At 37.9% G+C, this 16,105-nt stretch overlaps 2 protein-coding genes across 3 annotated transcripts in view; one reads left to right on the top strand and one right to left on the bottom strand.

The window, feature by feature from the left end:
• The window catches only part of ARMH4 (armadillo like helical domain containing 4), a 153,095-nt gene that overhangs the window by 31,871 nt on the left and 105,119 nt on the right, over nt 1-16,105 (top strand). The window lies entirely within an intron of this gene.
• ARID4A (AT-rich interaction domain 4A) overlaps nt 1-16,105 on the bottom strand; it is a 44,700-nt gene that overhangs the window by 17,078 nt on the left and 11,517 nt on the right. For both annotated transcript variants that reach the window (XM_079309290.1, XM_079309289.1), the window contains exons 6-11: nt 12,667-12,746; nt 12,469-12,563; nt 11,780-11,912; nt 10,344-10,423; nt 8,552-8,628; nt 7,002-7,168 (exon numbers count right to left, since the gene is read on the bottom strand). In XM_079309290.1, coding sequence (XP_079165416.1) covers nt 7,002-7,168; nt 8,552-8,628; nt 10,344-10,423; nt 11,780-11,912; nt 12,469-12,563; nt 12,667-12,746 — 632 coding nt within the window. The remainder of the gene's footprint in view (nt 1-7,001; nt 7,169-8,551; nt 8,629-10,343; nt 10,424-11,779; nt 11,913-12,468; nt 12,564-12,666; nt 12,747-16,105) is intronic.

Genomic DNA, 16,105 nt, shown 5'->3' on the forward strand with positions numbered 1-16,105 from the left:
GCTTACAGCAACATGAGGATAAAATGCCATTTTTTAATTAGGGTTATCTGTTTGGAATTGGACATACAAGAATTCCCAAAAGTACCTGCTGTTCTGAATGAGTTTTGCTTTAAACTTATCAGCCATTATAAAATCACAGAATGGGCTGTGGTGGAATGGACCTTTAAAGACCATCTAAACCCACAGGGGGTTCATCTAAGCTGCTGTAAATCTGCACCCAAATCAAGAAAACACCTGAGAAATGTTGATGCCACAACCTGTGATGAGCAAATGGAGAGCTGAAATTCCCAGCACTGATTTCCAGCAGGAACCAGGATGACAGTGCAACTCTCCAAAACTCACTGTGACTATCCAGACATTTGTGCCAATTTTAGACTGGACATAAGTAAGTTCTCAGTGATAATTATTTAAAACCAGTTACTGAAGAGAGTTGTGTCTCTCCATTTTTTTTTTCTTATACAGATGGTGCAAAAAGGAGGAGACTGCAGCCAAAGGTAAGTCCAAGTGAGAGGCAAAACAGGAAAATTTTTAGCTGCAAGAGTTCAAAACTGAGACCTTTCTGCTGTTCATCCAATATCCACAGCTAAATGCAACATGAGAAAAACTTTTTAGGTTCAGGATGAGAGGCTGAATTTAATTTAAATGAAAATAAATAAAAATATCCAAGATGTCCCTTTTCTAATTAAAAGATTGAAATTTTATGGGTTTGAGGTTTTTTCCCTCTTTTCTGACAAGTAGGACACATCTGTTAGGGACCACTGGAAACTGTAAAACAATAAAACCAACACTGAACATTATCTTTGTATAATGGACATGTTTTTTTTTCCCCAGCTCCATTTCTTATTGCCTTCCAAGCAACATTATCAGCATTCATGTATTTTTCTAAAACTGTATGGTGAGCACCAGCAACATGAAGCACACAGAAATGTGTAGAACATTTGTAACTGGTTTTGCTTCATTTGGTTTGAGCTAAATTCACCTAATTCACCATGAGCTTTGCCTCTGTCCTTGGAATGATTTTAGACAGTGTGGCTCTGTTATCCTGACTCATCATTTACTCTACAGAAAGATGTTAAAGCTTCTGTGGGTGCCAACCTTTAGAGCTGAGTGGGAGCACAAAGGATGAAATAGCTTCTACAAAAGAAAGAATGAATCTGTACCTACAAGCACCCTGAACTCAGGCAATCCGAGGTGGAGCTACCAGGGACAGAACTTTCCTTTGTGTTATAAATAGACTGACAAGACCAAAAATGCTTCTGTGAAAGAAATGCAGGTGAAGAGGAAGAGCAGCATACACAGGATTTGGAGTTCAGAGGAGGAGATGATCAAGCTGCCAGAATTACAGTTAATGTAATTTTGTCACTTCACAGTACTTCAATGAGATTTCATCATTTGCACATTTGCTTTCTAACTGCAAAGCTTGAAAACTAATTAAGGAAATGACAAGAATTAAACTGATTGCAACAAGTTAACAGCTTTTAAACCACGTGGAGATGAGCATGGTCTTAAAATGTTAATTTGTGCCAACAAAAACCAGAAATCCCACAAACCAACAATGACTCACTCCAGAGCTGTGTCTCAGTTTGCAACTTCTCTTGGAGTGACATTCTGAGAATGCCTCTTTGCATAAAACTGTGAGCAATAAAGTCTTTAAAGAACATTTGTGCATGGCATGATGCAGGCTGTGCTTCACAGTAGCCAAAACTCCTACAAATGCACACATGCATGAGAAGGAGGATTAACTAATCAATGTTTAGCTATTTTTAAAGGCTACTCTGTGCATTACACATCACAGCTACTTAGGGGGTTTTATATATATAAATCACAGAACCTTAGAATGGTTTGGATTGGAAGGACTATAAAAACCATCTTGTTCCATCTCTTGCAATGGGCAGGGACATCTTCCACTATTCCAGGTTGCTCCAAGCTCCATCCAACCTGGTCTGGGACACTGCCAGGGATGGGGCAGCCACAGCTTCTCTGGGCACCCTGTGCCAGGGTCTCACTATTCACACAGGGGAGAATTTTTCCTTATCTAACAAACCACTTCTTTCTGGATATCACCCTTCATTAACTTTGAAATTACTGTTTTTCTGTGTTTAACTTCCAGAGTCAGCTATTTTGATGTTATTTTCTAATACAAATAGGTTGCAACAGACATGGCAATTTGGGTATGATTTTATGTGATCTCCCACAGTTATTTAGAGCAAAGCCTACACAGGGAACATGAATTATTTTGAAGCAAAATGTAAATATTTGAATAGCTGACTACTGATTATCTGTAGGAATTTCAAGCCTCCTAAAACACATCATGGATTTCTCATCCTTCCTTTATGGACTTAATGCTAATAAAATATATGGTAATAACTTATCATGAGAACTGAAATCCTTGCTTATTTGCTGAATAGGAACATTGGAAAATGCCTCTGGCATCTTCCCTTTTCAACAATGTAAAGCAACTTTGACTGATTTTTTTGATGCCATTATGATTCAAGAACCTTAAAAAGGTTACATGAATGCACCCCATTAAACATGCTACACATACATCCTCCAGGTGACTGTCAAAAATAAGCTTGAAAAAAATCCCTCTTACCAAACACCTGGAGGTGCTACAAAATCTTCCCTCTGTGAAGCTAGCTGGATTTTTTTTTCTGAAGAAATTCCTTGCCTTTACTCTGGTCTTAAGTGAATGTATCTGTTAAGAAGGTGTACTGAAAAGATATTTGAAATAACTGCATGTTAACATCTTCATTCGAATGGAATCAGAATGACTTGCAGGTAGACAAAGCCAAATCCAAATGTAGCTTACACATCCCCTTGTAAAACAGGAGTATTTGAATATCTCAGCTTGAAAAACAAACATGATGGATTGCAGTGGATTCCACACCACCTCCTTCCAGCACATTTACCTGTCTGGATTCCTTCACTACTTTATGTTTAGATTAGATTCTTCTTTCTTCTTCCCTGACAGAACAACTTAAATACAAGCAAATACAGCAGTAGATACAACCTGTTTTGAATAAAAATCAGGTAATGTTTAGTGTTCCAAAAGCTTTTGTTTCTATGTGGAGATACTAGAGTTAAGATTTTCTCTTCCCTTTTAGCTGCAGTGCACAGACTGCCAGATGTACCCTCCAAACACAGTTGACTATCTTATTCTGACATGTTGAAAACAGGGTAAGAAGCAAAAGCAATATCCAGATTTTTATGTGGATTCAAATTAATTGAATGATTTTTAAAATTTTCATTCAATAAAGAATTTTTTTCTATGATACCTCTGGATTTTTTCACTTTTTATGAAATGTGTTATTAAAACCTTAGCTGCTAATGGAAAATAATCCTGAGTTGCACCACATTTTCACCAAAATTCCAACAATTTGAACATGCTGAGTAGCTCTGTGTAATGCAATCCCTCTTAAGAGTCCATGACAAGCAATTTCCACATTGTCCTTCCCAGTCAACTCTGGACCACACAAGTCACTCACCACGGGTGAGAAGGAGGAGCACCAAACCAACACTGTGTTTGTTCTCCCTCCTTAGCTTACAAAAGCCATGTAAAGCCTGGAAACCTGGTGGTACCAATTCTACCACCTCTTAAAGATGTCATCAAAGGCAAAACACAGAGAAAGACAATTTCTGCCAAAACAAAGTTGCAGATTTTTCAGCCAAGTACTGGAAAAATGGTGGAATCTAATGTCACTGGCTACAGCAGATCCCTCTGCTCCATCATCATTATAAAAGATCCTCCTTCAGAAAAACAGGATCCTTTCCATTCCAGAATTAGACTTTTCTGACTGACTTTATCCTGTGATTATATATTAAGTAGGTCTGTGTGCATTTGATTATTTAATGATGGCCTATCAAGGCTGGGCAGCAGCTGGACAGGCCCTGACAGCAAAGCTGCTGTGGATACCAAAAGATGGGAATGAGGGAAATAAAAAGGTATTTTTAATAATCTCACTCCCATCTCTACTAATATAACCACTTACAGTTCTAAAACAAAAAGCCCACTGAGAATATTCTAGGAGAGGATGGACAGAACCTTGACCTTGGTTAATAAAAGGAAGCACTCTTTAAAATGTAAAATTTCAGTAATTCAACATCTGTAATCAAATACAGGCAAAAAAACTCCCAATTACTCACTTGTCAATTCTCTCTGCAGCTAGAATTACTGCTTTTCTAAGGGAAAATAGAAATTCCTAAAATTCCCTAAATGTTGTCTGTTGCAATACGTAGCATGGCCCATAATTAAAAATATGTATTCTACCAGCTGGACCAGGAATTTGATTTAATGGGCCATCCTGACAGTTCTGCTCTGACATTATCTAAAAAGATTCATATCTACCCTCTGCTACACAGCTTCAGCATGAAGATGCTCACCTCACATTCCTACTTGTCACCTGGAAATAATGGATTCCACAGCTTCTCCTATCAGCACATCCACCTGTCTGGAATCCTTTGCTTCAATATTTTACATTAACATCATTCTTTAAAAATAATCTCTATTTCTTTCACAGGAATGTCTTTTTTTTTTTTTTTTTTTTTTTAAACCACCAAGCTTCCCCCTCCCCCTTCTTTGTTTGAAACACACAGCATTTTATGCAATAGGCGTGAAAAATGATAATAAAAATGGATACTAGAAAACTAGTACAGCAATCCTTGATTTTCAGTGACTGATACTCTGAAATTTTAACTAATGTTAATACAGACAGAGCAATCCAGACTGCAACAGTTCACACCCTGCAAAATGTGGCCTATTCAGTCTTATTCACTGCAAACAGAGGGGAAAAAACCCAGAGGATTTTACATTTCCACACAGGTTTATCTTATCATGCCATTATTCTCATACAGACATCTACTCCATTTTCCAAACCGCTGATATCCGAGCATAAAATTCACACCTAAAAATAGATTCTTATTGTCTTTTTTTTTTATTTTTTTTAACCTGGAAAGATCTCCCCTGATCAAGCTCCACCAGACTGTTCCCAGATCAGAGCCCCAAGTCAAACCCCCATCCCCAAGCACCACGCTCACATCACCGATTCGAGCACACCATCCTTACCTAGCAGCTGCATTCTTTCAAACGTAAAATGGTTTTACTTCCTTTCTATCTAATCTGCCCACTGCCTGGACATTTTTTCAGCCTGACTTCCAAATATTCGCTCGCTCTCTCTCTCTCTCTCTCCCCGCGCGGCGGCCGCGGTTAACCGGCATTACTTACATTCTCTTCCGCACGGGGTGGGGGGGGAGGGGGGGGGAAATAAAAAAAATAAAAAAATTAATAAAAGGAACTAGTAAGGCTAAGGAGGAGAACGCGAGGCATCAGATGAAAGGCAGAGGGAAGGGCCAGCCCATCTCCGAGCCCCCGGCCAGCCCCGGCTCCCGCGGCCGCTCCCCGCGCCTGCGCCGCGCCCGCTCCGGTTGCCCGGGGAACGCCGAGGCCGCCGAGCGCCATCGGCCATTCCGTGAGGGGAGGGAAAGGCCGGGGGAAAGGGAAGCGGCCTTTGACCTTCCTCCCGACACACGCGGGCCGCACTGCGGCTTGGCGGGTCATCTTGGCGGGGTGTATTGTGAGAATGGCGCGGTGGGGGAACAAATAAAGCCCGCAGTGCCTCCGCTCCCCGCCCCCCACCTCCGCCCGTGCTGCTAAATCCAACACCGGGTTACAAGGGGGAGCAGAGACAGAAGGGAATTCTGTAGCCACAGTTTTGATTACATGAAGGAACCGGCTAACTTCATGGAAAAGGAGCCACTTCAAATACTCGAATGCAGAAAGAACTATTAATATGAGAATCATGGAATCACATTCCATGATCTGGGTTGGAAGGGACCTTAAAGATCATCCAGTTCTATTTCCCCACATGGGGACACCGTCCACCAGATCACCACCATCACCAAACCCTGTCCAGGAACAATTCCAGGGATCCAGGGGCAGCCACAGCTTCTCTGGCCACCCTGTGCCAGGGCCTGCCACCCTCACAGCCAGGAATTCCTCCCTGGTGTCCAACCTAAACCCCTCTCTCAATGTAAAGCCATTGTCCCATGTCCTGTCCCTCTGTCCCTTGTCCCCAGTCCCTCCCCAGCTCTCCTGGACCCTTCATGCCCTGAAGGGGCTCTGAGGTCTCTCCCAGTCTGCTCCAGGTGAACATTCCAGCCCTCAGAGCAACTCCAACATTTCCTCTGGAACCACCTGCACAGGTCCCTGCAGGACACAGTGCTCCAGAGGGATCTCCTGAGAGCAAAGGGGAGAATCCCCATTTTGATGCAGCCCAGAACACGTTTGGCTTTCTGAGCCATGAGTGCTCATTGCTGGCTCATGTTCAGCCTTTTATCCATGAGAAGCCCCAAGCCCTTTTCCACAGGGCAGCTCTCCATGAATTCCTCTCCCAGTCTGTACATGCCACAACATGTTAGACACAAAGTCCATCCACCACAAGCATTCCATCATTTCCAACCTAACGCACACAAAGATCAGTACTGCTCTAAAAAGCATTTACTGCCCTGGATTTAGCTCATAGTTTCAGTCAACCTCCTGTTTTTGCTTGAAAATTTTTGTCTTTTTTTTTTTTTCTTTTTTATATCATGCTACTGTTTTCAGAAACAAGTTATTTTTATATAACCTACATACAAAGAAAAATACAAAAGGAAACGACAAAAGAAAAATACAAAGATATTGTATTTAAGGTGGAATTAGTACTACTAAGCTCAACCTAATTTTTTTGGTTTTGCCTTTTCTTTTGACCCAGAACCTTACACTATTCTCTGCCTTGAATTCCCAGTTTCTGAGATTTGTCTCCTGTTTCTTCAATGGGTAACAGGAGACAACTTGCCACTGCTCACAAATCCCAATAAAGACAACTGTAGCAGAGAGAAGATGAACAGGACTAAAAAGACACTGAAGCAAGCTGAGTCTGAGAATTCCACGTTGGAAAGTGCAGGATTTTCAGGCAAACACATTATTAAATTATCCCTGAAAAATGACTCAAATTGTCCAGACTCACCGCTACTTCTTCAGTTTTCTCTTCTCTTTTTTGTTCCTCTTCATCAGTTTCTGCAGCAGCTCCATCCTCCTCATCACTGCTGGAGGATTCCAGAATTTCACTGATGTCCATTTTCCAGTTCCGAGGAACACTCTTGGTGCTGAGAAATGTGGTTGCCTCCTGTAGCCCTAGAGAGGAAAGGGCCCTGGTTTTACCTCATCTGCAGCATTCACAATCACAAAGCACTTTTTATTTCCTTTCCACCTTCTTGTAAATCACAGCACCAACTTAAAGGCAATGAATCCATCACAGATCAAGCAAACACAGCTTACTTTGCTCTTTCCATGTTTTAGATTGGAAAAAAAAAAAAAAAAGAGCACTGCCCAAAGAGATGTGACATTTATGTTTGGAACAGAGGGAAAACACATTAGTGAGCAAAGATGTGATGGGACAGGCACAAGTTACACTTGGTACAATGGAAATACCTCAAATTCCTTTCCTTGAGGAGGTGCTCCACGGGTAGAAAACAACACAGCAAAACAGACCCAGATAACCCCAAAATCTGCCCCTCAGTCACAATAAAAGACTTTAATAATGGAGCCAGAAAAACACCCAAAAGAAGAACATACTGCAATGAACTGTTCAGTGTTACTGAAGAAGAAAAGGCACCAGTTTTTGACACTGCTGACAGAATAACCTCCAGACATTGGTCTCAACTATTTTTTTTTTAAACCATTAGTACCTTTGCTTCCAAAATATTCCCTTGTAGCAAGGAATGTCACAACCCAATTATGTTCTGCACAGGAAAAAAGTTCCTTTCTTCAATATATCTCAAACCTGACATCTGACTTTATTATTTTTTTTTTGGCTGTTCTAAAGTTCTTGGACTGTGAAATAGCTATTAAGAACAAAGTAGAAGAGAAATCACGTAACATTAGACAAATCAATCAAAACCACCTCAAGCTTTCAATCAAAGCATTTTAAATCTTGACTTGTAAGGAGCTGCTCCACAACTTTACTCAAACCACATGCTGTTGTTGAGTGAGGATTTTTTTACTGTAATTTTTAATAAATACAATCTAAACATTTCTCCTTAACACATTTCATGTATTGATGGATTGTGGTATCCATGTCATCCATCCATCCAATTGTGTAATTATATTTTTAAATTTAATATTAATCACAGACTGTTGTTGTTATGAAGTTTACACCTTACTGACTGGGTATCTTTAATATAAACACAGAGTGTTTTGAAGAATAGCACAAAATTTTAGCATGAGGAGAGGTAAGTATATATTCCATTGCTCACTGACATTTCAAATAGACTATCTTGAAATTATTCTATTCATTTTCCACAAATTTGGACTGGATCAAAATAATGAAATATAAATCAAGTAAAGAAGATTGCTACTAGACACAGCTATAGCCAAAGTTTCTCTAATTTCTTCCATTTAAAATTGTTTACAAAATATCCAAGAGCAATTAACAGAAAGCAACAATTATCAGAAAATGTAAAAAAAAGTTTGCATGAAATGACTTCATTTAAACATCTAGAATTTATTCCAAATTACCTTTTTTAGGAGAGGACTCTGATTTTGGTAAGTTTTGAAGATCTAGTTCCTTAATGTCTTTTCTTGCTATTGAGTAACTGTAAAAAAATAAGGTTTAGTGGTTACATCACAGAAAAGCAAGCATTTGACTTAGAAAAGCAGCAACATCTAAAATTTTCAAGAGTTATTATTCACTTGCAAGGTCGTTGCTAACAACTAATTGTCCAAGGCACTTGTTTCTGTAAGGTCCAAATACAAGAATAAGTAAACCAGAACAAATTAACAATCTTCAAAATCCAGGCTTTAAAGTATCCTTAAGTAATTAAGAAAACTTTGTAAATGCCCTTTATTTTAATTGCTTAACCTGCACAAATTTTCAAAGGTTAAACATGCAGGGAAAAATAATTTTCTGAACTGAAAATATTCACAAGAATCAACAGCTGCTCTCCAAAACAAGGATCTAGCTAAGAGGACAGAAGCAAGTCCTCTATTTCCAAAATGCCTTTTTACTAGCATAGAACAACAGAGAAGCCAATTCACAGATTTGCATTGATAAGACAGTTGATTTTAATTTTTAAATTACAAAAGTGCTCTCACAGCAAAACATATGGAGGTTGCTGTGTTCCAAAGCCACACTGGATATCCAGTCATTGAGTTACAAGAGAAATCCTAACTGAACTGCAGGGAAAGCCTTGAAAGTGAGTTAGTCTAAAACATTTTTTTTGCCTTCTTTCATTATTTCAGAAAATCTGGAGTAAAATCTCAGGAATGAGAGGCTGCCATTTTCTGAAGTTAAAGACATAACGCTCTGGGGGAAAAAAACCAAAAAACAAACAGAACAAGTCTAGATTTTAGCAGTGGCATTCAACTTTCAGAACAGAAGGAGCCAGGCTCATCCAGAAGGCTGATGACACATACCTTCATTAAGAGGCCAAAATGAACCAAGTCTTCAGGTACTTGAAACACATATCAAGTACTTGTAACCTACTCAAAGTCATGGCTATCAAAAATCAAGAACTTCTCTCTTTGAAAGAAAGAGGGTGACAGGTGGCCTTTGGAGAGGAACTTTTTAGTTACAGTGTGTTAACACAGATGCAATGCAATAACAATGAAGAGAAATAAATGGGAACAGCCTTAAAAAAAACCCCAAAAGCAGTGTTCATGCTCTTGTGAGTACATTATTCATTATGTAAGACACACATCTCTGTCTCTCTCTCCTCCCTCATCCTTTTGGAGTGGAGGACAGACTAATAGGACCCTTCTTTCCTTCTGAAGGAATATGATTCAGATTCTGTAAACATTTCAATTAGCAATTCTATTTAAATTCTCTTTTCTATTAAAAAAAAAGTAAATTAAACCATTATAAACTATCTAAACAGCTATGGATATCTGGGCAATGGAGGTAATGAGGCAGATACTCAAACTACTACAACTGACACCCATAAAGAAGGTAATTTAAGGCAGTAAGGGAAATAATTAAAACCAAAACTCACTTTAAAGGATTGAAATTATTAAAAAAATAAATTAAAAACATCTAGGTTTTCACACTTTAAGTTGTTGATATTTTTAAATGAAGAAGCACCAAGAACTTCTTTGGTTCAATGAATTCTTATTGTTACACACAATGGAAAGAATGGTAAGGAAGCACAGAAGGAGTCAGCAGGAACCAGACTGTGAATGCCAAATGTGTCCATCCAGCATTACAGAGGATGCACCATTTCCTTTTGGAAGAAATAACATCTTCAGGAGCAGTATGTGATTAGTTTCCCAGTTTCCTCCCACAGATATTTAATCAAAGTGAACCATCACTTACAATTTGGAATCTGCAAAGGATCGAACTAAGCACTGGTCCTTTTTCACCGTGACATCGTCATTGCAGCTCGGTGACACAACCTGAAGATTCCAACAAAACATTGCTTTATTTCAAATAAAATAAAAAAATAAAAGCTGATCTTGAAAAGAAAGAAAGATAGACTGCAGGAAAACTGCTGTTTTCTGTTTCTTGTGTTGTATTTCCAGTATTGGGTAAACAAACCTACTTGGATTTATACTACTAAGGCCAACAACAACAAATTTCAAGAAGCAATTTACCCCAAACTATTAACTTGTTCTGTACAAGCCAAAAAAGTCTAAAATTTCATTTGAAAACTAATCTACTGAGGTCATATCACAGAATTCTATTCATTCAACTCTACTTTTTTTATTCTGTCCACACAATATTTTTTTTAAAGCATCTATTTAAAAAGTCACAAACCCACTTATTTTATACCAACTTCTGATTTTTTAGCATTTAAACTGAGATTTAAATTGGTTTTTTTGTTTTGTTTATTTAGGTGTGAATAATATAAATCACTGGGAAATCCAGCACATCCTTCCACAGCAGTATCATCTTTAGGTCTAAAGAAAGTGATAAAAATGCATTTGCAGTATTTGCATTACCACAAACAGAACAAGTTTATGTTTTGCTCTAGATCATATACAAGCAGAAAATGCTAAATGCAAACATATAACCTCCAAGAACTTAACCCACCATTAAATAAAAATCCATCATTAAGAAAGGGAGGTACAACCAGAACATGTACAGTACCACAATTTAAACTGAGGTACATACAGCTGGATAAGGTAATTCACTCTACATTACACCATATCTGAAAACACCAAAAAGTTTTCTACAAAAAAGCAACTGTTAATATGCACATGTAAACTTTCCTGTGTATATCAGTAAGATGCAAAGTTTCTGCCTTTACAACACAAGTCTACTTGAACTTGGATTTATTTAATGTATATTTATTATCAGCAGTAGCAATCAACACCTGTATAATTTACTGACAGTCAAATAAAGATATGCACCAACATCTGCTCCTGGAGTAACTGACCACTGGTACAAATGCAAGCATCAAAGAAATTATTTCTTCATGAAACTGAAAGTCTAGGGAAAAAGACAATTACATTAAAAAAAATTAAATCCCACTGTGATTAAAATTCATAAATCTAGATCCTCTTAAATTGCCTGGGAGTGCTGCAAGTCCTAACATATTTTATTTTTAGAATAAAAGTATCATTACACACTGATCATTTTGTATGCAGTTCTAAAACACTTTTAATGCCATGAAACTGTAACTTACACCAAAATGTTAATCTCTGCTTCCCTACTCTCCACAGATATTGCAAAACACTTGTATTTTTAGCAAACATGGGAGTAGAGCTTAGCCTGCCTGCATTCACAGCTTTGCTGCACAAGGAACTCACCAAAGCTGGGTACCAGTCTGCCTTCTCTGCATTACAAGTCACACTCACAACCTTGCCAAGCAATTCATCATTGAGGCGCCTCTTATCTTCATCCTCTTCTTCACTGCTTTCTTCTTCCTTTTCATCTTCAGTACTGAATGATCAAAATGTATAATATTTTAAAGTTTTGTCTGAAGCTACTACTTGAAAAGCAAAAAGAGCTTACGACAAGATTTTTCTTCCTATTTTGCAAATCTTCAAAAAGAGTTATAATTTGAAGAGCAGAAATTGCTTGAAATACACTTAAATATTAAGCAAGAGGAATTTTGCAGGAATTCTTTCCTGCAAAAATAGGAATATTTTGCAACAGCATTATGTTAGAATTGGAGACATGATTCAGGTTTTGATTGTTCATAGACATGAAACAAAGAAAAATTCTCTCTACCCCAAGAACTTATTTTTTCCTGTGTTCAGTATACAGAAGGTTAAAAATCCTATATTTCCTATTGATGAAAGAAGCATAAATGCTCTTAAGGGTACTACAGGAAAAAAAACATTTCAATTTCATAATATTGTCAGCATATGACCACATCTATCAGCTGTGCACAAAATTCAAGTGACAGAGCATACAGACCCTTGCAGCTTCAATGGGAGTGCTTCAGTTTTAACAAAGTACACTAAAGGAAAAGCAGAATACCCTCAAAACTCACACAGGAAGAGAAGATCTTCTCCCTCTATTAGATTTCTTCCCAATAACTGGAGTTCCAAAGTGCTCTGGATTGGTTAGTGGCAGTTGATCAAGTGTCTACATAGAAAAGGGGAAAAACAACAAAGGTTTGCAACATCTTGTTTTAAAAAAGATATGAATTAACTGTTTATTTTTAATTCCATGTCCACCATTGTCTTACCTCACTTTCTGCAAAGTGCCTTTCTCCCTTCAAGCATAATGAAGTTCGTCTCAAGGTCCTTTCATCACCGTCATCAAAAACTAGGGTGAAGCCAAAAAAACACATCAGCACAAGCTGATCAGATCTCAATCCCAAACTTGGGAGATTGTATCTCTCACAATCAAGAACACTCTCTATAACATCACTTTCAAACCTAATTTATCACTCTTTAGTTCACAAGCAAAGCAAAGTCAGTATTCAGAACTCAAGTCTTGGAATAGACTTTCACACAGAGATTCAAGCCAGTGCACAGTAAGGCTTTGGATGAAAAAGTCTCAGTGTAATTTAGACATTCTTATCAATACAACTGCACATTTCAAACCACAGCCCTGGCTGCACACCAGTTACTATTATCTAGCAATCTCTGGGGTTAGTTTGGTTTTTTCCCTTTATTCCTTACTTATCATCATTTAATAAATATGGTACCTTTTACTTCTCCTCTTGCAATGAGCAATCCCACAAAAAAAATCAATGGAAAGAAAAACAAGTTTCAGTAAGTTTTTGTTACACTATCAAATGCCATCTTACAAACAAATCAGGATACTGGAAACCTGCACTTCCAAGTCTGACCACTTCATAAGGAATATTTAGTACACATCCTGTTGTGTTGTATCTCATTAATAAGGAAGCTCCACCAATTTCATCAATACACAGAAGAATGTTGCAAGCTTTGCCTGAGAAAGATCTACTCTTCAGTTTAGATAAAATCTCTTCAGAAAAATTTCCTTGAAAAGAAGGAAAGTAAAGTTACCAATTCCCCCTGACTCCAAAGAGCAGAGCCCAGGTGGCTGCAGGCTGGAATCCCAGCAAGGTACAAGTTTATTTGTATGGGGTCAAAGTGCAGAACAGAACACTTCTCTCTATTTAAACTACTTGAAACAGGCTTTGTGCACTAGTGAAAGAAAGTAGCAAGTGCTGTGCATAGCAGTATGGTAATTTTGGCATTCTTATAAAATTAATTAATTAAGCTGGATAAGATGAGCTTTCAGGTTCCTCCATCTTCAGTGTAAATACTGCTGTGGTATATTCCATATGTTCCACTACTGAATTAACTTAATGGGTTAGAACACTTGTACACACAAAATTAATTTTTGCCCCTCCAAAAGTTTCAAACTATTACATTTTCAAGAATAATCATTTTAGACATTATTTAGACATCATTTAGACAAATGGCTGGTGATTGGCAACAGGTAACTTGATTTTAAAAAAGGCAAACAGAACCTAACACTTGACAAAAGAACCAAACTGTTTATTCTTATCTATTATCTCCAAAATTGGAAGCCCTACCCATTTATTTAAAGCTAGTCCAGTAGAAAGATAAATCAAGCAAACTATTCATAAATCAGATGACATATACCAGCTTTTCATCCTTAAAAGATCAAATATTATAAATACTCAAAGATTAAGTAAAATACCCTCAGTAAAATACACTAAACTCAAATTAAGACATCCAGGGAAATTATGACAATCAAGAGTAACAATTTATATTGTGGTCATGTACAAAGCACATGCAACTGCCAGCACAGCCACAGAACTTGGAGCAAAACATCCTTGCAGGACAATAAAGTGTAAAAGAACAGCATAAACTGAAAGATTTCTTTATTTACATAAGTGATCACCTTAATAAGTTTCAATGGAAAAGGATAGCACCACTTGTAATACAAAAATATCAAGTATTTGAGTTACTAAGGTGGAGCCAAGTAAGGAATCTCTCCAATTAATCATGATGCTTGAACTATTTCATAATTGCAGCTACTTCAAACTTGCTTCTCCTCTGGGGAGAACACTTGACTGTGCCTTACTGAAAGGGCAATCAGAAACTCACACTGATAAATCCAGCACCTTTAAAAATACAAGCCTTTCTTAAACCAAATAGGCCTTGTGGTTTCCATCTCAGTCTTCAGAAAAATCTGCTACACCAGAGTGCTGTCCAGATTGGTGTCACCCTGTGTGTGACTCTTAATGCTAGTCCTGGAGGATTTAAGAGAATGTCTTTCCAAGGCACAGTATCAAATATTAAGGATTCTGTAAATACAAGCAGTAAGGCAGATGGCACAGTTTTTGGCAATGAGATATTCTGAAGCTGTGATAACAGTCATGTCAGAAGAACTTAATACACTCTAAGCTGCAAATTCATTCCACTTTTTAATCTCATCCAGAAGCAAGGCTGTTTAACTTGAGCTAAAATGCCTAGAACTAACAATCAAACTAAAAACTTTTAAATTAATGTTGAATAACTTGTATCAATTGCTTCATTCCTTCAACAGGTTATTGCTACAACTCCAAATCCTTCAGAAGCAAAAATCCTAAAGGTTGTGTTTTCTGAGGAAGAATTCACAGGGCAGGAAACAGAAACAGAAGACAAGGAGACATCTCCCCATCCACACACACACAGTGAAGTCATCAAAGGATGTGTTTACAGTGTCACACTTCTCATCTCTGAAGAGGAAATTACAGTCTTGTCTTTCCAAAGAAACAAGGATGAAAAAGCAGAAGCCCTTTAGGTCCTCCCATTGCCTCATCTTGTGCTGGGCAGGGGCTTGCTGGAGAAATGGTGCAGCAGCTGATTTTTGGGAAGGGAAGGATACAAACTAGCCAGGGAACTGCTCACTGCTGCTGAACAGTCAACAGAACATCCCGGGAAGGGGAATGAAGGGAAGAGAAAAGCAACATTTCTGCAGAGCCCTTTCTTCCAAACACATTCCCTAATGAGGAACACTGACAGAAGGGGAAAAGAGATGAGTAAGCAGCACAACCTGGAGGAACAGTCTCTGCCATAATGCTTGGTCTAGTCCCAAGAACTGAGTCCAATATGCTCCATACAGAGCATACTGAAACAGTGACAATAAAATGGAAATGTTCAGAACTTTGCTGCATCTCCACACTGTCTATGATGGCTGTGATAATAGGAAAGAAAGAGTTGGGTTTTTTCTGTTTGAGAAAATCTACACAACCCCAGTCTATGACAGAAAAATAAAAACAAACTTCACAGCAGTGATCAATACAACACTTCATAAGAATTAAATAAAAAAAAATTTAGTAAAATTTCAGTACCTCAAAAATTCACTAAAAAGTGCAACTTTCAACTCCCTATTGAAGAGCTGGTATCTCCCATTTCCTGTCTGTAGCAGACTTGTATGTACCACCAGCAAAAATCCTCTAACACTGCCTTCACAATAAGGCTGTCTCAAGTTTGGTTTTCATGTATTTAAATATATAATATTAACAAGTCAACTAATCAAAATCATTTTAGGAACTGTGAAGAAGCTTGTCACAAAGTACTACAGATCAGTTTGACTACATCTTGTTTAGAAATATAAATATAGCTATATCACAAATAGATTTAAGGAAAAAAAAAAAAAAGAAGACAGAAAAAGAAGAGAGCAGAAGTCTAGAGAGA

The sequence above is a fragment of the Erithacus rubecula genome (assembly GCF_903797595.1).
Source record: "Erithacus rubecula genome assembly, chromosome: 6".
Taxonomy (NCBI): Eukaryota; Metazoa; Chordata; class Aves; order Passeriformes; family Muscicapidae; genus Erithacus; species Erithacus rubecula.